Raw genomic sequence first — 26,213 nt, forward strand, 5'->3', positions numbered from 1 at the left:
ATGAGCAAATAAATTTTTTTTCGGATTTCATTCTCGTAATTGCAAAAATTATCGGATTGCAAAGGAAGTTTTTCAATTTTTTTGCATTTTTGCCATCACAGCTACTGTCTTATTCAATTTCACTTAAAAACCGGCAATGAAACTACATGTGATGAAAAATATAATTTATATTAACATTTTCTAACAGACATTACGTACATTTGTATTTCTGTTAAAAATATTATTATTTCAATTTCAAGGTGAAATTAAGATCATTTTCAATACAAAAACTGCCTTAAAAAAACATGCAAATATAAACAAATGTTCAATTTTATTTTTGCAACTTTAATTTATTTCACAAACAATACACACTTCCCATGGCATAAAGCAAACCTTAAAAAAATCACAGCAGGTAATGTTAAACAATTAAAATTATTCGAATAAGGTGTGAGTAATAAGAAAATAACATAACCAAGAAAAGAGAAATTTTGAATTTTATCTCTCTAAATATTTATCAAATACGTCAGAAACAGACATGTGAGATATGTATATCTGTAACACTCTCTTATCAAAATATTTCTATTTAAGAATAGATATAATTTGTCTCTTATTTCACAATGCAACAAACGGCATACTATATACATATATTATATAAAATACATATAGTATTGTTAAATTTTAGGTAAAATTTCAAGAGCAGACATGGTCAAATTATTTCCTAATTTAATATTTTAAAACAAATTGTATTTGTAGAGTAAAGAAGGAAAAAATTAAATTGTAAAAAATTTCGCAGATTCCAACGTAATTCGAATAATGTCACTTTCTTAAAAGAAGGTCGAGTCATAATGAAATATTTTAAAGTTTCTAGCACTACAGCATACATTTTACGGTATCAACTAAAAACTATTGATTATTGTTTAAGCTTTATAGACAGGAAAAGTATAGAAAAACGAGCATATTGGGACAGTTCGGAAATATAGCGTAAGAGCAGAATTCAGCCTTTAAACATTAAACGTAGAGATTTAATGGTATTTCTCAAGTAAAAATGTTAGCAATAATCTTAACTACTTACTTAATTATTGTTAGAATTGACATTAGATATAGAAATGTTACAAATCTTATTCGTTTACTTGAAGAACATATTTACAAAATGCAATAAAGTATTTAATTATGAAATTTTGTTAGAGAAACCACCAAATAAATAACAAAAATTCAAAATTTTAAAATTTTTATTATTAAATTAAACGCTTCAACTGACTTAAATTATTTTTATAATACTCAATATTTAAGTTGAATTGAAGTTCACCATGCCATACCGAAAATAAACCTATGTAATAAGAGAAAAACATAAAGCATTATCAAATAATTTTACCATACCTGTTACTTATAAAGAGATTTTTAATTCGCTCTCACTCAAATTTATGTTTTTATTTTTAATCCGATTTTATAAAGCTGGAATTTAAACTCTCAAACATAACAATAATTTCTCAGTTGTGATTTAAAATTAATACGGTTAAGATGTAGTGTCGTCATTACTACGCTTAATATTAAAATCAGAAAGTTTGGAAATTTTTATTTTTCGTATTTTTTTTTTTTATTAATTTATTTTTTGAACCTTGCATAAAATTAAAAGGTTATCGTCTAGTTAATTTTTGACATCATTTTTGCTTTTTTAATTTAATTGTGTGATAATAATAATATTATTGAGAAAAATTAATAAAATCTTTATAAAAATAAATTGATTTCAGAATTTACAAGATTCATTGAATGAAAACAAAAAACGACAACCTTTAATACTTATTTCGCCTTAAGTGTTTTTCAATAAATACAAACAATATGAAAATAAATTATTTTATTGTGTTAGTCTGTTTTATAATAACAATTTCTTTAGAAACAAGTAAGTTAAAAAAACAAGTATAAGTTGTACTTACATTTATTAATAATCTACCTTTGAGAAATTTTCAATAAACTTGGATAATGGAAGTGATAACAAAATCGGAAAAGATTAGCAATAAAACAAGAATTTGTTGGCTGTATTTTGTTGGAAAAATAACAAATTTCTTATAGAATGAATTGATCAGTTTATGATCACTCTATGCCTGTTATTTCTAACGCAATTTTAAGGTTATGGGTTTGACAAAATGAAATTACAGTCATAATTCGATCTCAAGATTTCACTTGAATCTCGTTTATTTTTTATTGTTAAAATTATTGATTTAAGATTTTTGAGAAAAAAAAAAGTTTTTCTACTAGGTTGTTCAAGTTGCCGCACTATATTTCATTACTGTTAACCGTGATAACGAGTTAACACGAAATTCACAATAATTAAGAATATTAATCGTAATATCAAAAATAATTGCAAAATAAAAAATATAACAATATTATTCATAAATAAAAATTACGTTTTAATAAAATGTAATCATGTCTTTGACTACAACCCTGGAACCTATAATTATATTTGCATTTTAATCCTTAACAGAGTAGAACTTGTATAATTTGTAGGTGCGCGTTCTTTATTTTAAAGACACACTAAGTTTAATAAAAGAATAATAGTTGGGAGTTGTAATAGGTGGTTTTTTGGTCCCGAATAACTGAATTCCCGTATATCAGAGCGTTCTATTTGCAATCTACTCCTAACCATTATTATCATGAAATTAGAAAGCAGGCACTGCTGAATATAATCATAAATTAAACAGAGCTATTACATATTCGGAAGTATTATGGAGCACAATCTATGTAAGCCATAAACCGAAATAAACTTTTCCAAAAAAAAATAAAAAATAATTTAATTAAACTCAATTAGAGAAATTAAAATTAAATTTATCACATAATTTTTCTTTCATAATAATGACGCCAAGTAAAATTTTAATTTGCGATGTTTATTTTTCTGAATTATTAGAACAAGATCAACGATGTTATCAACGAAATAATTTCAAGTTTACTCGCTTTTTTCCAATGCGAAAATATATAGTGATGATGTCTGCTTATAACAAGGCTTTAAACAGAAGCAAGTTCACAAAGTGATTTAAATTATGAATTAAAAATTTCGCTTTTTTATATAGTCATGTTTGATTCCCATAAGTATAGATTAAAGGCAGTGAAAAATTTTGTAAAATTTTGTTGTTACAACATGTTTTTTTTAAAATTCTCCTTAATTGAGATCATTGTAGAGACTTTTAAATTGCTTAATTGAGCACATTTTTGTACATAGTCTATTTATAAAACGTTTGTAAATGAATATTTTTAAGTATGTGAAAATTTAAAGGTGTAGCTTCCGCATAAACAATTGATGTTTTGAGAAATTTTTACATAATTTTTTTTTTTGTATTTTTACGGTTTCAATAGTAATTGCGTTCCATTAAAGGGTATATAAAACTCGCAATGTTCCAGTTAAATAGCACTCCCATCTACAACAGCCTATATATCACTCTATATGTAGCAATCCCCTGATAATATCATTTACAACACATTAAATTTAATTTATATTTTCAGCTGTTCATTGCTCTGACTTTGAAAGTTTATCATATGGTCCAGATGTTTTATCTGGAAAAGTATCTCCAACTGAAAAACCACATGAAACTACAACAAAAAAATCAGGATTTTTTAGTGGAATAAAAAAACTTTTTGGTGGAGGAAAAACAACAACTACTGTTGAACCGCCAACAGAAAAAGCTGTTTTAACAAGTTCAACTACAGCAAAACCAATCAGTACATCAACAACTCCAGCACAAAAACCTAGTCAAAATCGTGATTTTGTTGCTCCCACTGCAAGTTCAAGTAAGTTGCCTAATTTTTTATAATATTTTTGCAAATACACTAAATTCTTGTTTTGAATTTTAGCTTCAACAACCACTACAACAACAGTCAAACCTCGTGTGAATCCCAATTTGCCTACAAATATTGGTGGACCTAGTGGAATAAATCAAATTAGTAGTTCAACAACAACCACCACTTCAAAACCGGATAATCGAAGAGATTATGTAGCACCACCTCGTCCACCTTCTCCTGGTATGCCACAAAATCCACAACAGGCTTCTACAATTACAAGTACTACAACTGTAAAACCAGATAATAGAAGAGATTATGTTGCGCCAATAAGGCCTTCTATTCCACCAAAACCTACAAGTCCGCAAGCTTCTCAAGGAAATGTACCTACATTCCCTACAGCACCATCAAATAGACGTGATTATGTTAATCCCAATATACCAAGCACACCAAAATTCCCTATTGGTACTCCATCACAAGGTCCACCTGCTGTTCCTCCAAGGCCAGGATCACAAAGTCCACCTGCTGTTCCTCCAAGATCAGGAGCACCAAATATTTTGAATGAAAAAGATTTTCCACCACTTGGACCATCTAGAGGCGGTAATCAAAAACCGACAGCTTCTCCGTCTGGAAGTTCTGGAGGTGGTGTGAGTTTTGTGCCACATTCTCCCGGAGCACCTACAAAATCTAGTAATAAAAATCAATTGGCAAAAGATGATGAACTTTCAACTTTAACAGAAAATTTACTGAGCAAAGATGTTAACAATCAAAATGAATTCGTAACAATAAATCTTCAAGGAAAAACAAAATCTACAGATCGGACTGATGAAGCACCTGAAAGGTAAAATTTACTTTTTAGAGAAAGAAAACAAGCTAAATTTATTAAATTTTTACTTAATTAACGTAAACAATTAATTTTAGTTTACTAGATGTTAAAGATCAAGCTTTACAAAGTCCGACAATTGCGAAAATGCGACTTCTTTACAATAACTATGAAGTAGATACATCCATAAATGAATATGTCACACCAATAGAACATAAAGAAGAGAATGATTTTGTAGATGCTATAATGGCTACAAGTGTAATGAGGGCAGCTATGCAATTTCTACAAACCAAAGGAATTGTAACACCAGATCCTAAAACTCATCGAGAATATGTCAAAACGTTATGGTTCACATTATACTCTAGAGGCGGTGGTCGTATTGGAAGTAGTGCATTTGAACACGTTTTCTTAAATGAAATTAAAAATGGCACAGTAATAGGAATGCATAATTGGGTCTACTATTATGAAGAGGAGAAATCAGGAAATGCTGATTATAAGGGTTATATTAGAAAAGTAGATTTAGGGACTGTAAGTTGTAAACAACTTTTCTAAATTTTTGAATATAAATTTTTAATTTTATATCATTTTACGTTTTAGAAAGGAACTATATTGAAATATCGATTTAATTACAATGGATTAGAAAAGTATGCAAATACATTATTCATTGGAACTTCACCTGAATTGGAAATGGCAATTTATACAGTATGTTTTGCTGTAAGAGCCGATCAAGATTGTCCAATATCATTAAATCAACAAAAAATTAATATAGTAACACATACATGGAAATATAGAGGAAAACAATTAATTGGTAGCGCATATCCTGAAATTTAAAATTTTTAATTTATAAAAAAAAAGAAACCGAATAGATACAATACTCAAATTTTGTATAAAAAAATTTAATAAATAAGATCTAAGTATGTATGTACATATGTTACAAATTATGTAATATGCATTAATTAATGGAATATTTAGAAAACTCCCTAAAATTAAATTCATCATCACATTAACACTCTTCAACATTTATGGTTACCTGCATAATTTGTTGATGTTCATAATTTTTCCTTCTGCGAGTGAATAGAACTCTGCGACATATAGGAAATATTCATTATTTTTTACACATTCTTGAAGATTAACAATTTTAAAATTATCAGAAACAAAATTAATTTAAAATATCGAATTTTCTTAATTATTAATTAGCAAAATTTCTTAATGAAAAATGTAGAACGAGTAGAAATAACACAGCGATATCTGCAAATTTTTTTGAAATCAACATGAAATTTATAATTATTTTAAATGTCTATCTAGTTATCATTTAGTTTTTATTACCAAATATTGAAACCATTTTCAAATAGTTCAAGTCTGTTTCATTTTACACATTCATATTTTTACAATGTTTTTGTTTCAATTTTATACCGACCCAACAAAGATAATAAATGAACAAAATGTGCAATGTAGTACTAAATTGTTTAACGATAATTTATATTAGTTTTTAATACAAAAAATATTTACGATATTGTTTACGATATTAAAATATTATTTTATAATTTTTAAATGTTGGCAATATTGTAAATCTTTATGTGGATAATTTGATATTAATTCTTTACTATTTGGACAAATTGGTTGTTGCTTTTGCTAAACTATTTACAGAAATATCAAATATGATTATGCTTCCAAATATAATTTGGAAGCATAAAATAATTTTCATTTCAGCATCTAACTTCCAATTTGTAATTTCCAATCTTACAACCTTTTTAACATTTTAATATATTTTTAATTATTGACAAAATCTGAGATTAAATTGTTAATAAAGCCTGATAACTGTTCACATATCAAACTGAAATTATTCACTGTTGTTCAGACCTTACGTCAGATTTAAATTAATTTCTTACTGTCAAATTTTTAAAAAGTAAAATGGTGACAATTAATTTTTTTGTGAAAGTTTTCTGATCAGTTCACTTTTGTTATGGTTAAAATTTTCATAGAAAAACTTTAAATTTTGACATAAAATCAAAAATGTTAACAGTGTTATCAAATTTTATCATAGATTTAATCTTATATTTTGTCTGAAAACTTTTCAATTTCTAAAATTTCTAAATTTGACAAATTTTTAATATAAAATTGAAATTTTTGCTTTTTTGTACAACTAAAAAATATTTGTTTATCTTTGATAAATATTTTGACATTTTAGACTTCACTTCTTATGTCTGCTTTATTTTTTTTTTTGTTTTAATAGGAATTTTTTTTTCTCTTTGTGACAATTGACGTGACATTGTTCTCCTTTTAAAATTTTTCGAAGTTTTATAACATAAAGAGCTTAAAGGTCTGTAATAAATAAATTTATACATTTTTGTTATTATATTCATTCACAATATGAAATTTCTAAAAGCAAAATAACAATTTTATCAATGGCAACATTTTTCAATATTTACAATAATGACAGCATTTTTAATATTATTTTTTTTTTGACATTTGAGCTGAATATGTACCGTAATCTCTGGTTTTTTTTGTCATTTTCTTATTTTGTTTTCAAACAAAACAATAAGAATAATTTATCGCTCTCTTTTTTTCCTTCAATTTTTTTGTTTTCTGTTTTTTTTTTTTTTGGTTAATCAAATGGTTGCTCTGCTCAGCTTTTTCAGTTTATCGAGAGAATTTGTACGCTGTAGAGTTAAAAAAATAAGAAAAAAGTGATTGGGTGCGTCGTCTAAATTGCACAAAAATTAACTTTTTACTAAAAAAAAGAAAAGAATAAGAAAACTTTTTTTTCTTTCAACTAATAAAAATTATGAAATTATTAACGAATTAATTAATTATTTAAAAAAAATACATTTTTTATATTAAAAATAATTAAAATTTATTTAGTGAATTATCCTTTTACTTTTTCTAAAATTAAAGAAGAAAAAAAATTTTTTTTTCTGTACAAGAGAAAAAAAAAATAGGAAAAAAAAGTGCATATTTCATTTTTCTTTTTTTTTTTCTGTATTCTTAACCATACATACACTCGCACACATTTATATAACTAGCACAGAAATACCAACAAAAACTACACGCTCGAAGAAGAAGAAAAAAAAAATTTTATTTTAGAAATAAGCAGATAAGAAATATTGTGTTAGTGTGGGTGTGTGAGATTGTATAAAAAAAGAAAAAAAATATTTTGTTTAAGAAAAGAAGTGAATAAGAAAAAAAAAATTTTTTTTTTTGTAATTTTATTGGAAAAAATCATAGCCAAAGAATAATTATTATACAAAAAAAAAAAAAAAAATTGATAAAACAAAGAACTCCATTTAAATTATTTTTAAAATAAATAAATTTTATCGAAAATTCGACAAAAAATTATCAAAGTTTTTTTAGAAAAAAAAAAAAAATTCAATTAAAAAATCAAAAAGAAAAACAAGAAAGAAAAAATGTCTGATAACATGAACGTGGTGGACGAAAAATTTCGCAGCTAGCCCAGTGTACAACCATGATATTAGCTGCCTATACTGTGTCTGGCTGGATTATATACACACATTTTTTAACAACATAATAAAATTGGTAGAAAAAATACAAAAAAACAATAATTTTCTAATTTTTCTTTAAATTTTCTATAATTTTAAGTTTTAAAACTTAAATATTTCTATTTGTACCTTGAAATTTTGGAAATTTAATAGAATAATTTAAAATTTAAATTTATAAGAGTAGAAAATATAAGTAGGTAGGTAGGTTGGTAGGTAGCTACCTTACTTTAAATACTTTGTCCTCTTCTGTTCGTTCTGTTTATACATTTATTTTATATTTAAAATCTAAATTTCTTCAGATCTAAATCTGAATATAACCTATAAGTTCAGTTGTAATTATATTGATGTAACTAGTACCTACTTATTAAGAAATTTATCCATTACCATATCATAATTGTACATACATACATAAGTATATTTACCTATAATATAAAAAAATTTTCAATACTTGGATTAAGTATACATAAATGTGAAATAATATATTCATACTTATATTTACTATGTAATATATATATATATATATATATATATTTAACATAGGTAAATTTTAGTATAAGTACATATACCAAATTGTATGTAAGTTGAATATTGTAAAATTTATGAAATCTGAAAAAAACAAATGTGAAAAATAAAGTGAGCTAGTTAGGAAATTTGTCAAAATTATAAATTTAAATTAGCGGCATTACTTAATTTTAAATTTTATCGAGGCGGCATTATACCGATGTTCATATTTTCGTAATTAATAATAATTCCGATTACAATTCTTATTTTGGCTTAACTGGTTTTTAAATAAAATTGGTTATACAAGATGAATTTGGTTAAAAAATCTATATATTATTTTTATTCTGACAATATTATTAAATAATCCAATGGTATTAAATAAAATTTTAATTCAATTTAATAAAATTTTATTAATGGGTAGATACCTACTTATTGTTTAAAATTAAGACCAGGTTTTAAAACCGAGTCAGTTGATTGAATTTGTTTTTTAGAAGATTTTTTAATAAAATTTTATATTACCAGCAGTTTACAGCACATATTTATGTACCTAATTAAAATCTCTGACAGAAGAGTTTTCAAAACCATAACGAGTAATTTAATTTAGGAGTTTTCAAATTTCAGTACTGTGATATCTATAACTAAAATAAATTATTACATATAATATGCTTGTGTATAGCTATAGAATATAAGTTAGGTAAATATACCTAGATAACTCCGCAGAAAGAAATAAAAATTCCCATTTTTCCACAAATCAAAATGTTAAAATCCCCATTTTTATGAACAAACACGCATACTTTGAGCTTAAATGATAGAACAATTCACTTATTTTAAATAAATCTTAGATAATAAGTAAATTAAATGAAAATCTTTTTATGTTATGCTCCCATGATTTATTTTGAATTTCTTTTCTTTCCGATTATTCTTTCAACTTTATTTGACAACCAAAAAAAAAGTTTGGCTTTGTAAATTATTATCAAAAGTAACTTTAGTACAAAGGTGTACCTATTAATTTTTTATGTTTAAGAAAATGGTATAAAGCATAGTTAGAAAATTTGAAAATGACTTTAAAATAAATAGACCATAACAGATGAAATTTTTTTTTACAACTATTTATGTACGTATATGTACGTATATAAAAAAAATTTTTAATTGTATAACAAATTGTAATTTTAAAAAAAAAGGTTATTTTTAATCTAACAAATCATAAATATTAAAAATTTCTCTTATAAGTAAATTGTAACCGGTAATTTTTTCCGCATTTTTGTTTAGAAAATTAAAAATAAAAAGAGAAAAAAACGGGGCTTGTAATTTGACTAAAATAACTTACAATTATTTTCATATTAAAAATGATATTGTAATATTTTCCAGATTTTCAGTTAACTTATAAGCAAGTATATACGTCAGTTTCGAGATTTTTCACGATAAAACTGATCAATTTAAGAAGAATTGGTATATTTAATACCGAAAGGTGGATTTTGCCTAATTACATACATAACTAAGTCACACTGAAAATATGTATAGTATTGTATTGTAAAATAAGTAATTAGGTATGCATTTATGTACCTACCTACCCAAAATGTTAAAGAACATGTAGATAGATCAAAGCACTTTAGAAAATTTGAGAAGTTCATTTACGATACTAACCATATCCAATGATATTTTAGGATGTGTTCTTTTTGTAGTAATAAATGTTCTGGTATTATCGGACTCCGCATAATATCTAAAAAGAAATTGAAAATTTTTTGTTAAGAATTTGATTAAATATGTTTGTATGTGCTAATATCTAGTTCACAATAATGATTAATTCAAAAATTCTTCATTAAAATAAAATTTTAATACTCAAGTAAGTTATTAAAACTCCAATAATCAATCCATTTAATATTCAATTATTACAATTAATTGTAAAAGACTTACCAATATTTGAAAAATTAATTTTTCCAGTAATTAAAAATTAAGCATTTAATTATTATTCATGTTTCTTATTATTTAAATAAGTATTCAAGATAGTATCATACTAAGTACGATAAAACAAATCCACGTACCTGGTACTGCTTACCTAACCCTAACGATTTAAAAGTACATACATTAAAATTTCACAAAATATTCCAATAATTTTTTATTGGAATATTTAAATCTTAATTTAATTTTGTGCATAACTTAATTCATTTTAGTAAAACAGAATAAATATGTATATATGCATATAGTTACTTACTTAGTGGCAAAATAAATAAAATGTCAATTCGCTGTCAAAATTCAAAATAGTTAATATGGTTAATGGTTTTAAAAAATGTCAAACAAATATCTTTTGTACCTATTTGAATAAATATAATTTCATTGCTATTATTAAATATTCTATAATAAAATATATAAAATTTTTTTCTTAAACTTAATATCTTACTATGTATACATATAAGTAACAGGGAAAATATTTAAAATATCCAAATATCTTATACTTACGCATATATATACCCATACTTGATATATATAATTAAGTGACTTATTTAAAATTAAGATATTTTTTGCATATTTAATAATACAAAAATTTTTTATGTTATATATAAATAATTAATTATTAAATATATTAATAATAAATATATTATTAAGTTTTTTGTTTAACTATTTAAGTAGATATGTATGTATGTATGTATACTAATGTATATAAATATATATCTATATGTATACTTAAAAGTATATTGTATAAAGCTATTTATTCTACTCTCTTTTAAAGAATTTTCAAGGTAAATAGGAATATTTAATTTAACTATTTTTAAAAAAGCAAAAAAAAAAATTTTTTTTTTTTGTTTTATTCTTATTTTATAAAGAATAGTATATGTATATATATATATATGGTATTTGTATACATATGTATGAATGAATAACTATGTATACTTGTATATATATTTTTATGTTATTTTTATATTTAATGTTAATAACTCATTTATTTTTTTTGGTTTGTTTCTTTTAAAATATTATAAAAAAGAAGTGCTTATTGTTACAAGCTAATTATAGTTATATTCATACTACCTTCATGCAATACAATATGGTAAGATACTTATATAGGTACAATAGAAGTTATATTTTATTTACTATACAATATTTTCGTATATTGTCTACCTAATGTACCTGCATATACAATATATACCATATTATATAAATAAGTTTTTAGATATTTTTATCCACAACCATGTATAACAGATTTAAGTATAAATAAATTTGGTACTTACCTAACCTTTATACTTTTACCAATGTATTTCAAGTAAAATGCGAACACAAAATAAAAAAAGCCAAAAAAAAAATATCTATACCTAATACCTAGATGTTAAATATGTATACATTTGTGTATATATATATATATATAGATATATAGAGGTTTTCTCCATATGTATACCTTTTTTTTTTTAATACATACATTACTGTTATTCATTTTTTCTACGTACATGTACGTAATACTGTTATATCGTATATTTATTTCTATATATATGTATATAAAAAAAAATAAGAAAAGAAGCGAAAAATAAAAACAAAAATTGATGTCACATTAAAAAAATAATAAAAACCAAAAAAAAAAAAAATTTCTCATCTTGTAGATAACAAGAAAATATTATATAAGTATGCATACATGTATGTAAGGTATATCTTATACTGATACCGTGTGTATACACTAAAAAACAAAACAAAAAATAATAATTAAAAAGGTAAAAAAATAAGAGAAATAAAATACCTTTTTAATAATATAAATAACAAATAAAAAGTAAAACAAAAATAATAATAAATAATAAAAAAAAATAAAAAAAAAATCATAAATAATTGGTGAATAAAATAATAATTTTTTTTTGTTAATTTTCTGGTATTATTTTTTCTCAGTGTATTTTATACATTTTATAGTGTAGTTTATATTACTTATTACTCTTGTATTTAATAAATTATAATTATTGTGTGTACCTACCCCTGTTTAACCATAAAATATATATGAATGTATATATGTACATCTTTTTTTATAGTGTATATTCTTAACACAATACTTAATTTTACTATTTAATTTTTTTTTGATATAATAAGAAAAAAAAAATATAAAAATCTAGAGAAAAATAAAAGAAAATTAATAAAAGTTTGAAGAAAATAAGAAGAAAAAATCAATAAAACAAATAAGAAAAAAATTTTATTAAAATAAATAATAAAAAAAAAAAAAAATCAAGAGAAAGAAAGGAAAAAAAAAAATTTATCAATAATGTCATCAACGACGATGATGCAGTTAGATCAACCCAGTATATTATCAAGGGTATTACATTCCATACCACATGTTAATATAACATTTCGTCATGTTAATGATACATTCGATCCAGACAGTGATGTTTATTTAGAGGTAAGTTATTAAAATATTAAAAAATTTTATATATATATATTTACATATTACATACACTAATATATACTAGTGTAGTATTATAGTTATAAATGCTTTATATGTAATGAGATATAACTTTGTATAACATTTATAAGCAGGGATGTACCGAATAAATTTATTATTAATGCAAATTGTGTATACCTATATGAATGTAATAAATACTTATGAAAGACAGTTAATGCAATCATCCATATAAAGTGGGGAATTTTTTTTAAATATATTAATGAATAAAGGCTTACAGACGCTACATAATGACAAATGCAGCAGAAGTGAGTATAAATGACATTTGCTTCTGTATAAATGAAATTCATAAATCGCTATGCGCTTTCATCAAATTTTCTGCTTTTTGGGAATAATTTTTTTTTTTGCTCTTAATAAATAGCAAATTATATATGTTACTTAATTATTAAAAATAAATAAATTAATCATATTGATATTATGGAATTAGTTAAAGAATATTATAATTGCATAGAGGGAAGGATGTTCTTTGAAATTTCAATTTTTAAAATTTGGATTTTAGAAACTCAAATATTTTTTAATATTTTTTGAGAAACTGAATATATTTTAGCATTAGTATATTTACTAAGTATTTTTGTACAACTATTTGGGGATGTATTTCTTGTCTAAATTATTTTTGAGCAATTAATTTGTGATTAAATGGTTCAATTATTCATTAGTTATTATTTAAATCAGGAAGAATTGCGATTTAAATTTTATATAATTTTATAACAATTTTTTATAAAAATTCCAATGCATTAAAAATTATTATTTTAAACGTTGTAATAAAATAATTAATTTAAAAATCGGTCTTATACGTATTACAATGAAAATGAGTTCTTAACCCTTTGAAATTTTTTGTTCTTAACATATTATTGCTTCGCCATATCTATATAATTTTATGCGAACTATAAACGAATAACAAAAATTTTAATTCAAATTGAAAATGACAATATAAATTCTGATGGCTATGCAATAATCTGACTCACAAGTTAAAAACCAATATTATCTATTGAAATCAAACATGAAGTATAACATGTGCATCCCTTAATTAAAAAAAATATTCTTAAATTAATTTTCTTTATTTGTTTATCTACTTGTATTTGCTTTCTAGCACTGTTATAAATATAGTAAATACTAGGTTATAAATATGTAAAAATACTTAATATTTTATTATAAATTTATTTAATTATTTAATAAAAAACAAAAATTCTAATAACAGAAACTTGTATAGCTATTGATATATTAAATACATCAAATTTTATGTAGGGTAAATTTTATGATAAATTATAGAAAAAGAAAAATGTAATATCAGCAGTCGATCTTATACACGACGAGTATAGTTATATGCACAATAATAATAATAATAATAATTGTGATTCGCAATGCTGTTACAGATAACTAAACATACAAATAAAATTTTTTTTGATTCATTTTTAAAATTATACTATATATATACATTATATATACAACATTGTTGGTTCTAAAATAGAAAGAGATAGAAATATATATATATGTGTGTTAAACCTTGTCCCCATTTTTATGGCTTGCGAATAGTATCTAAAATGTTTTCATAATAAAGAAAAAAAAAGAGATTTTTTTTTTGCTCGTTTGCTTGTTTTTTTTTTTTTGAAATTTCTGCTGTTTTGTGGTATATATAGGTAAATTATATACTTTTGTTCTATTATATATGTATATATATGCAAATATATACATATATATATATATATATATATATATAGAGAAAATTCATTAAAATTTATAATAATATATATTGATAACAATTAACATAATAATTTTTTTTTTTCATATATAATGAAAAATTATTATAATATTGAAATGAGGTTGAAAAATTGTGAAAATCTATATTATTCCAATAATAAGAAAAAAGATTTTCAATTATTGCATACATAATGTACATATGAATACATACTTACATATAATATGCATTCATTTAAATTAAAAAACTATGTAGTTACTTTTATAATTTAAATGTAATAATAATTTTAAAAAATAATCTAAAGAATTAAATAGAAAAGAAGGTTTTTGGTAATTAAGTATTGTAAAATAAATCATGTCAAGCGTATAAGGTAAGTGTAGCTAATACTGACAGTGGCGGTAATGCTGACATATATGAGGTTTTTTATAATTATTAAGAGATTTTCTCTATACAACATATATATATTTTTTTATTTCTAGATTAATTCAAATTATCGCAATACTTCCTTTTATTTAGTTTTGAAATAACTCCAAAATATTGAACATAAATCAGTTTTGTTTCCATAGACATAGCAAAAGTGGGTTGCATTGGAGAATTTCTTATACTTTTTGCTTAATTTTTCCGATTTTGTTTTTATTGTTTTTTGACTTATTTGAGGGTTAAAAATATATGTATTTATATTAAATTAAATATTTTGATTATTTTTTATCTTATTTTATAAGTAATTCGAAGTAAAAACGTTAAATAAATAAGAATTTTAACAAATAATTTCTATCAGTATTAGGAACATCTAAAATTCGACCCTGCTTCTATTACTGACATATGTGTCAGTAATACGTCAAAAATCCGTATTTTTATAAATGCCGTCATTTTTAAAATATTTAAATTTTTATTTTCGTATTTATTTAATTAAAATCAAATTTGAATTTTCTTTCTTATGTCCGAATTCTGACACTAAGAATTTACTACAGGTTCGGAGTATTTTAGCTTTAAAAACTGGTGTCAGTAATACGATCTAAAGAGGGTCAATATTATGAACAAAATTATGTCAGTATAAAGTTTTAATTTTGATATTCATTTTAATTAATTAAAATAATTTCTTTATACTTTAAAATTGTTTAAACTATTTCTGTCGAATGAAAATCGATTACATTTGTGAAAACTTATATCTGACTACGACCTTTTTACCTTTTTAATAGTGATATTCGTCTAACAAATTGTGTGTCAATATTGTATACAATACTGTCAATAAAACAGTACAATTCGCTTTCTAAAAAAATGCTTTGAAATTACTGTAAACGTTAACGTCATAACAAATATCACAACGGAAATGGTTCTCTTTAAATAAGAAAAGGAGTCCTTTTTAATAACCCGAAATGTTGTTCCAAAAATTAAGAATGGGTTGCTCTCGTTACGTACTTAATACACATAAATAGTCTTTGTTAAAGCAAAAAGCAGCTTTAGAATAGGCTTATTAGCAGCTTTAGAATATATTGATATGATTTCTTATAATTTCGTGTGATTGGTACATCATATTTTAGGTATTATTTATAAGAATACATCTGTAGCAAATATTACTTATAATACTTTATAAAAAATTATATAATTTCGAATTAGATTTTCATAAATATCTTTTAAAAATTTTTATTTATTCATTGTTGCATATTAAGACTACTAGCAAAAGTACATTCTACAGTAATAATAAATTCAAATCAGCTGAATTTCACATATTTTTACCTTTAATTCAATAAAAAATATGTTTTTTATTTTTGTTTGAATTATAATATGATAAATTTTTAATTTTTTTTTTTAAATAAAATGAAATATCCGTAGAAATCCAAATTATTATTCCATTTTTATTGAATATTATCATTTTAACCATTTTAAACCATTATTCATATATAGAATATGGATTACAGCATATAAAATTACATTGTCAGTATTAGGAACACAAACTGTCAGTAATAGACACAAACATTTGCGGTTATGTCAATATTAGGAACATTTTTTCTTTTCGTCTATAATCGAAAAATTATGAATTAAAAAATATTTTGATTAAATAATTTTATAAAAAACATTATTCTCAATTATCCAAATTATTCAAAAAATCGAAAATGCGATCATTTATTGTGTCCCACATATAAAATATCTCACGCCAAAGTTGAATTTGTTGCGAAATATGTCAGTAATAGGGACACTTACCTTATATAGTACTTATAGTGAAAATTATAAGTTAAATAAAAAATGAACTCTTAGTTACTTATTTAGAATTATAAAAGCAAGTATACTTTTATAAGTATAATTTTGATTTTTTATTTAAATTTAATTATAAAATTTAGAATTATAGAGCAAATCATAATTACTTTATAATATCGCGGAATGTGGGTAATTATACTTTTAGAATAAGTACAAAAAATTCTAAAATTATAGAGTATTAAAACTATATATAATTAATAGAACAAATAATAAAACTTAATAACAAAGCGTTCTGAAATTGGAGGAAGTATTTATTTAATGAATATTGGCAGTCAATGAAATACATAGAAATTATGATTTGTAGAATCGATAAATGAGAAACTTAAATAAGAAATCCTTGAATTTTGAAGAATCCAATTTAAATACCATTAATTTTCACCTAGCTAGTAAACTTAATAACGCAAGAAATCGGTTCATGATCATCTACATAATATCAGGTATCAGTCCTATGCTCAAGTACCAGCTCTAAGAGCAAAGTAGAATAAAAAAAAAATATTCTTATATCTTTAAGCATAAAAAATTAAAATGGCAATGAATTTAATTTTATAAAATTTTCTTAATTAATTAATAAATTAATAGGTGTACAACATATTATTACAAAAAAATGTGATTATATTCTAATAACTCAGTGATTACAATAATGATTACAATAATACATATATAAAATTAAATATTTTAAATTCAAATAGATACGAGTATATACCTACTTACTTAGATGTCTCTCTATTAAGTAACATTTCTATAATTAAATCTGCAAACATCTCATTGCATCAACATAACAACAACATTTTTATACCAGTACGAACGTATGTTCGAAGGGTATACTAAATTTGCCTTACCGTTTGTAACGCTAAGAAATAACGGTGTTAGATATAGACTCAAGTGTATGTTTTTGATCAGCGTCAAATTCTGAGTTGATTTAGCTTTGTCTGTCCGTCCGTCCGTCCGTCCGTCCGTCCGTCCGAACGATAACTCAAAAACTAATTGAGTTAAGTTCACCAAATTTTCACAAATGATTTATTGTAGTAAGTGCCAGAACCCTATTTAAATTGGACATGATCGGGGTACCGGTTCGGGTAGCTGCCATACAACTTCAAAATTTATTTGGCTATATCTCAGAAACTATAAAAGTTATGGTATTGAAATTTCACACAAACGAATATATTAGTAGGGCCAATATGCCACATAAAAGTCGTTGAAATTACTTGGCTCCTTCTGGTACCTGCCATACAACTTCAAAAATTATTTGGCTATATTTCAGAAACTATTAAAGCTATGGTATTGAAATTTCACACAAACGAATATATTAGTAGGGCCAATGTGTCACATAAAAGTCATTGAAATTACTTGGCTCCTTCTGGTACCTGCCATACAACTTCAAAAGTTATTTGACTATATTTCAGAAACTATTAAAGCTATGGTATTGAAATTTCACACAAACGAATATATTAGTAGGGCCAATGTGTCTCATAAAAGCCGTTGAAATTACTTGGCTCCTTCTGGTACCTGCCATACAACTTCAAAAGTTATTTGACTATAACTCAGAAACTATAAAAGCTGTGATATTGAGATTTCGCACAAGTGAATATATTAGTAGGGCCGATGTGCTTGATAAAATTATCTAAAATTTCTTGGCTCTTTCTGGTAGCTGCCATACAACATCAATAGTAGTTTGGCACAACCAGTATTTTGAATAACACATAGTACTGAAATTTTGCATAAATTAATATGGTAATACGGCAACTTAAAGTCATAGTCTGCCCCATAGTTAGTTATGGCACATTAGTTATTCGCACATAGGATAACAAATTCGTACGGGTATCACAGAGTTGACAAGGTCAACTCTATTTTTTTTCTCGTTTTTAATGAAAAATGCCGGTTTACAGTGATTTTATATGGTAATCTAATAAAATAAAGTAATTGGTTGATATGAGCATTTTTTTTTTTTTTTGTATTAAATTAATTATTTTTTAAGTGCTTATAATTTTATTATTTATAAAATATTCTAAATATATTCATTTATCACATACATAGTTTGTTTAAACCCCATATAGACTTGTTACATATTTTCTACACATATAACCAAACTTATTTAATTTCAATATAAAATTTTCTTAATAAAAATTGCAATAAGCAAAAAATAAAATCAAAAGACAGAATAGAAAGAGTAAAAATGTCAAAGGGAAATGCAAAAAGAAACAAAAATAACAAAAAAAGAAAAAATTCAAAATATTTTTCATACTAAAGTTCAATTACTTTGACTTTTATACCTAGATATAGTCATAAAGTTTGTATGTGTACACAATAAAGTACTCGCATTCTATTTGTAATAGTTACAATTTTTTTTTTTTATTTATAACGTAAGTATACTAACTTATGTACATATATCTACTGTCTACCTACATAAATATATAAATAATAATTGAATACCTTATTTAATAATAACAAGCAACAAAAACAAAAAAAAAAAAACGGAGTAAAAACAAAAAGAAAATAAGAAAATACAATTTTCCCTCCTTTCTTTTTTTTCTATATTTTATTTTTCATTTTTTATTGATTTAACGTTTTACTACTTTATTAAAAGCCTTTATTAAATCCGTTTTTTTTTCTCTTTTTCTTTTTCTCATTCTTTATTCTTTTATACTAAACGAATCATATATGAGCTCTATTTTTATACAAATATACATTTAATAAGTACTTACTATACACACCTACTCATACATACATATATGGGTGAATAAATGTACGTACTCGTATATATAAGAGTTTGCAAGTACACTAGAGTGTAGTGTGACCATTTTCTTTTAAAATCAAAAAAGAGTGCAAAACAAATTATGGCAGCTAACACACATAAACGGTAATTTTTGGTAACTCTTAAGAGATTTTAGATAATTCTTAGAAAACGGTAATTTTTGATAATATTAAGAGATTAAGACAAGTAAATAATAATTTAATATTAAGACAAGTAAATAATAAGGATTAAGTACTTTAAGCCTGATTAAAATAAAAAAATTTTCAAACACAATCCATAGATTGTATAGTGATGATGAATAACGGTAGACTTGATTTAAATTTTGACTTAATTTCAATAATTATTTTTATATTTTTGACATTTTGAAGTTTTTATATTTTTGACAATGACATTTTTGAAAATCATGACAGTGTTGTCGTAAAATTTACAGTAATACAAGGTAAAATTTATTTTCTGGAACTATATCAAAGTTTTATTGTGTTTGTCATTTCATTTCGTTTAATTAACATTAATACATACAATTAGTTTACTCGTATTTCTAGCTTACAAAATTCAAAAACGAATTCCAAATGAGTATATTAACTTCAATTTAGAGAAATATATCTTAGAAACTTATGAACAATAAAATGCTCAAATTTGAATTAACATTTATTATTAAAATTCTCAACAATTATACTAAAATTGTACTAATATACATAAGTATACATAATGTACATATCTTATGATAAAAGTGATTTTAACAGAATTAACTAACAATCAGTTAATTAAAAGAATCATTACTATTTTCTCTTACTTATTTATTGAACATACTATTCTTGGAGTGTGTTTGCTTAATAATATAATAATACGGATGTTTATAATTTGACATCTGTCAAAAAACTGAAATCATTTTATAGTACAAAATATGGCGGCGAAATTTACAAAACTAAATTAATCATTTGTAATTATGTACTTATTTTTGTAAATGAAAAGTTTTGTAATGTAAAAATAGGTAATATTGAAAGCCGATTAGGAATGACAGACAGTTGTTAAAAAAAAAAAAGAGAACGAATTTAATAGAAATAGAATATATGGTCACTCTTACTCTCCATTAATATACTTGCATAGGTACATATATACATACATATAAATTTTTAGTTTCATAAGAAACCCTATAAAAAAAATCTTTTCATGTTTTTTTAATTTTTCGATTAACATTCATTTTGTATTAAATTTTCTCTTTTTTATTTTTTTGTTTCTTTATACTTTCTATTTTCCTTATTTTTTTAACAAGTATTTTTGTGTTTTTTTTTTTTTTTTTGGATGATGGAGTAAAAAAAAACAGAGCACAGAACAGAAAGATCTCTGGGAAAAGCTATCCCTAACATATCTAATAGGTACATACAGAGGTATGTTTGTGGGTATATATATATATATATGTATGTATATTTACATAAATGCAAAAAAAAAAAAAAAACAACAAGAAAAAATATTATTAAACATGTAACTTTTTTAAAAGAAAAGAGAAAAAAAAATTTAAAACGAAAATCAGAAGAAAAAAACAGGACTTCTAAACAGGATTTTTTTGTTTTATTTTCTTTTGAAATATTGATTAAGGAAATTTTAGTTATATAATCATTTAGGACATATTTTTATACTAAACGGACATTTTTTTTTTCCAGTTTTGTACATTTTTATTTTTTATTTTTTTTTTTTCACAAATATTTTTTAATTTATTTTGTTGTTTTTCAAATCAAAAGTGTATTTAAGTATAAAAATTTTCTTTTGGGATTTAAATTCTGGTATATACCAATGATTACATACTTATATAATATACCAGTGATTCTCATACTTATTTTAATTTGAAGAGAAAAGTATACTTAAGTATTCAAAGGTCATTTCATTTGGGAATAAAAATAAATTTTTATTAATTGAAGGAAATTAATTTTTAATTAAAATGCTTTAAAAAATTTTTTAAATTGAATTTTCGATTCTCTTTTTATTTAAATACTTATAATTTGTATATATATATAACTGTATTTATATACTTAAATGTATACGGTCATTTAATATTCAAATATAAATTTAAAATGTTAATTTATATATGTATAGGTACATATACTAAATCGTTTACATATTTTATAACCATTTGTTACATTTTGTATGTTGTTACTAATAATACCAAGTATTCAATTATGTATGAATGTCCTTAAGGAATATTGTAAGTGTATACAATTGTTTTGTGTATTTTTTTTTTAATTTTGGAAAAATTAAGTTACTTAAAATGAATTTTTACTTTAATGTTATATCTACACACAGAAAAAATTTGTAAATACTTATGTATTTTTTTTTTAAATTAATTCAATTCATCTCAGATGCGAGCATTAATGGACCGGGTGCGGACTTGAACTATCATTTTCTTTTGAAATACATATACTTATAGACTATTCAAATTAATTAATTTTAAAATAGATTTACGGAAATCTGAAATAAGTATATGGAAAATACATTAATTTTATGTTTTCTATTTGAAATTAATTATTACTCTATTAATTAGTCATTATTAGTCTGAAAGAATTAAGTAAGACTCGGTTAAGAGCTATTTTCGGGTATTTTCGTGTCCGGAATTTTTGATTTCAATCAAAGGCTGTCAAAAATGCTGTGTTATGCAAGGCAACAATGAAAAATTCTTGAAATTCTTGATGCTCAAGAATTTCTTTTTGGCTCAAGATCCTAGCAAAGATTTTAAGTATGTAAAATTCAAGCAAAAAAGTAAAATTTGGTACCTATTTTTCAACTTGCCGATAGACCTCTTTTTTGGAGTTCGGACTTAACAAGCGAAAATTTAAAATTACTGTTGTACATTAGCTCATATTTCGTCTCTTTTTCAATTGTCACATAAGATTTCTCCCATTTAATTGTCATAAATTGCTACGATTTTTTTGTTACAAATTTTGTTTACCTCACAACACTTTAATCTAGTTTTAACCGCACTTGGATACCACTGAATTAAAATGTTTTCCTTTAAAAATTTCTACATAAATATATTTTTTTTTTCTTTATTTTGTTTTTTCAGTTTTTTTTTTACCTTAAACATAACACAATCAAAAAAAAAAGGGTTAGATTATCTATATACGAGTATAGCATGTATATATCTGAATAAGTAACTATGGGGTGTATAACTACGGTATCTCATTACAAATTAATTAAAAATTTAAATCGACAAAACACAAATACGAAAAAAAAAAACACAAATAACTTAGCTAAGTAAGTATGTAAACGTATATAATTATGTACATATAGAATCTATTTTGAAAATTGGTATAAAATAACAAAACATTAAAAATTCAATAAGAACATTTTAGCATGTAATAAGAACAAGTAAGTATATATACTTAAATAGTTGTACATTATATTTACAAAAAAAATATAATGGGGGGGGGAAGTGAATTACATTTCGGATTAGATGATTATTAAAACGAATTTTTAGAAATTGTATTCACTTTACTTACTTACTTACTTACATGTTTTGTAATTAATACCCATGAGCAAGTTTACATAAAAGTATACTGCACATTTAAAGTATATGTGAGACCCTAATATTGTAATTAAGTATTTTATAAGAATAACGTGTGAAAATATGTAAGGATTAAACTATTTTAATACTTATGTTTTAGTTACAATTTCAAATTAAATAATTAAATTTTAATACTATGGTAGAGAACATGAAATTTAATTTACAAGTATAACTTGTAAGCAATTGTAAATTGTTAACTATTTGCTATTTTTTTGCAGTTTGTTCATATATAAATAAATTTAGACCGTATATTATAAATAATTTTAGAAAAATTACTAAAATATCAATAATGATTTGTGATAATTATAAAAAATGATGTTTAAACATAAATTATAAGTCCAATAAGTACTCATTTAAAATCTTGAAATAAAAGGCTATGTGGAAGGGGATGATATATTTGTGTACTTAAGTATATGTAGCAACAAATACTTAAATATAATCCCCTCGAATACATTCTATATTTTTTTAAGAAGAATTCAAATTGATACAAGAGGGCTATTTTATCTTATATCTCAAATGCACTTTTATATTTCAAAATTTTATACTTAATAGTTCTTGTTATATGCAATTTTTTATTATAATTATCTTTGAATTTTTGTTGGAATAGGGAAATCGAACCAGTTGAATGGCATGCGATTGCCTATCTTTTATTATTGATTTATTATACTTAATGCTCTTTTGAATGTCTGAGTTATAATGTTATTCTTAATTGTAAAAATTTTATTAAATCCTTAAGTAATATAATTTAAAAAAAAATAATCTTGACAGATATAGTCAGCCATTTAACATATATATGTATATATATTTTTTGATAGATTTCTAATTTTAACTCTGGCAGTAAATTTGACAAATTTTCATGCTATAAATTTTTTTATTTGCCGTTGTTTTAAACAAATTATTACATGCCGTTCTAGATATTAAAACATAATTTTTTTGTAATACTTATGAAATTTAGTGAAAAGCAGATGTCAGTTATACTAAACTAATGCCTTTACCAATTTGATAAATAAAGAAATTAATTTCACGGTTATTAAGTATAGGTACTTTTTGCAATCAAATCAAGTATATAAAAAAAACGGACTAACATTTGCCAGTGCTTTTATTTTGAAATTATAATTTAATGGTTGCAAAAATAAAGTAACATATGCCGAATTTATTATGTCATTCTTTTTACTTTCATTTGCTGTCAAATTTTGATTAATGTACTTCAAATTGTTCCGAAATAAAAAGTAAGTATTTACTCGGAAAGTTGTTGGGTTTAAAGTAATGTGAACACTTATTTACTTAATTATTTATAAATACGGTAATACTTGAGTCACTTACAGCATTTTGCCATTATTGTCTAACTACTTTCTATCTTTTCACATGAGTAAGTGTTAAATTACTGTTTATATCGTATACATATAATTTAAAAATGGTGAATAATCACAAAAATTTTTAATAAGCACTCATGTTTAAGTATTTTAGTAATTATCAAGGAGTAATAACAAAGGAATACCATAATTTTTCAGATACTTAATTAAACAAAAAAAAATTTTTTTTAAATTTCCAAAAAAATTTCTCTTCATAAAATATTTGTTATCCTACTGTTTTTATTACACCAAAACCAAATTGTTTTTCTTCTTTTAATTTCAATTTTAAAGACAAAGGATATTTCGAAATTTCAAATATATTTTTATATCTCTTACACCTTTTTGAATAGTTTCTTTATCTAAATTTCAAGGATAACATTGTTAAATATTAAAGTTATCGGTATTTTTTCTCAATTAGTAACGTACTTAACATAAATTTCTTATTTAACAATAAAATTTATAAAATATGTTCAAAAACAATAAATTTTTACAAAAAAAAAAAAACAAAATTTTCAAAACCGAAAAAATACTTACGTAAATACAAAAGAGGACATCTTGAAATTAAACAAAAACTACTTAAAAATGTACGAAACACTGAACATAAATTATGTGTTTGTATTTCGAATTTCAAGTACGTATACCTATTGTAGAAATTTCATAATGGAAGCTAAATTTATGAATTCGTTTAAATTTGTTACGCATTTACGTAAAATATTTATTAAACATATTTCTTTTTAGCATATTTTCGAAATATTTTACGAAAAATGTGCTTTATTACCCTTATTTTGTCAATCTGTTGGTTTGTTTGCCGGCTGGAATTTTATACTTATAGGTGAGCAAGTATATTTTGATTAACAAATTATTTCTTTAGAACAAAATTTTTGCCCATTCTTTTTTAGTTATAGCAGTTCTTACCTTGAAAATTCTGAAAATGTAACTCTTTAAATACCTTAAGTATACTACATACACACCACAAATATTTTATAAATTCGCAAAGAAAGAAAGGATCCGACTTACTTCATTTTTTCAAAGAATGTCATACAGGGTTGCCTATAAGTATGTAGATCAATTAAATCAGTTTGTCTCTTAATTTCTACAATAGTTTTTTCAAATCATGGCAACTCTTTCATTTACGTACATCCTTCTCCAAAGCATTACTTCCGAATCGTTATCGATTTCTTTCAATTTTTACAAAAGCAATTTAAATTCCAGAATTCCTCCTAAAAATATGCAATATAACACGATAAAAGAATTAACTCAAAAGAACATCGTTTCCGGTAATTTAGATCTAATAATCTATGTACTTACGAACACTAGTTCCAAACTTAAATTTTTAATACAAAATACGTTATTGTACAAGCTAAATGGGTTTGACCGGCTACATTCTTTATATTTACGATAATATTCAACTCGCTATATTATATGTACAGCATTCTACACACCTATTTGTACTTATAAGTATATTTTTATAATTTTTATATGCAACATTACACAAACACCTATAAATATTTTTAGGTGTCTGCATAATTATCTACTTTACTAGGCAATTATATTTATTTATTTTTTTTTTAACTTTCTTTTCATAAAAAAAAATTATTGAACATATTTACACT

At 23.4% G+C, this 26,213-nt stretch overlaps 2 protein-coding genes across 5 annotated transcripts in view; both read left to right on the forward strand.

Moving 5' to 3' along the window:
- Positions 1 to 3,464: 3,464 nt before the first annotated feature.
- On the forward strand, positions 3,465 to 5,519 carry LOC129616839 (endoribonuclease CG2145-like; the record flags this gene model as incomplete). Its single annotated transcript, XM_055532386.1, has 4 exons — positions 3,465 to 3,756; positions 3,820 to 4,585; positions 4,666 to 5,095; positions 5,165 to 5,519. Coding segments are annotated over 4 exons (1,722 nt in total), but the record flags the coding sequence as incomplete, so codon positions are not given.
- Positions 5,520 to 7,828: 2,309 nt separating this feature from the next.
- Positions 7,829 to 26,213, forward strand: part of LOC129618461 (protein tweety-2-like) — an 88,613-nt gene continuing 70,228 nt past the window's right edge. For 2 of the 4 annotated variants that reach the window (XM_055533234.1, XM_055533237.1), the window contains exons 1-2: positions 7,829 to 8,101; positions 12,567 to 12,928. In XM_055533234.1, the coding sequence (XP_055389209.1) occupies positions 12,794 to 12,928 (135 nt within the window). In that variant the 5' untranslated portion in view covers positions 7,829 to 8,101; positions 12,567 to 12,793. Of the gene's footprint in view, positions 8,102 to 12,152; positions 12,261 to 12,566; positions 12,929 to 26,213 lie in introns of all 4 variants that reach the window. The other 2 variants (XM_055533235.1, XM_055533236.1) reach the window with 2 other exon arrangements.

This window comes from Condylostylus longicornis, unplaced genomic scaffold (genome assembly GCF_029603195.1).
Source record: "Condylostylus longicornis isolate FDR11 unplaced genomic scaffold, ASM2960319v2 ptg000006l, whole genome shotgun sequence".
NCBI lineage: Eukaryota > Metazoa > Arthropoda > Insecta > Diptera > Dolichopodidae > Condylostylus > Condylostylus longicornis.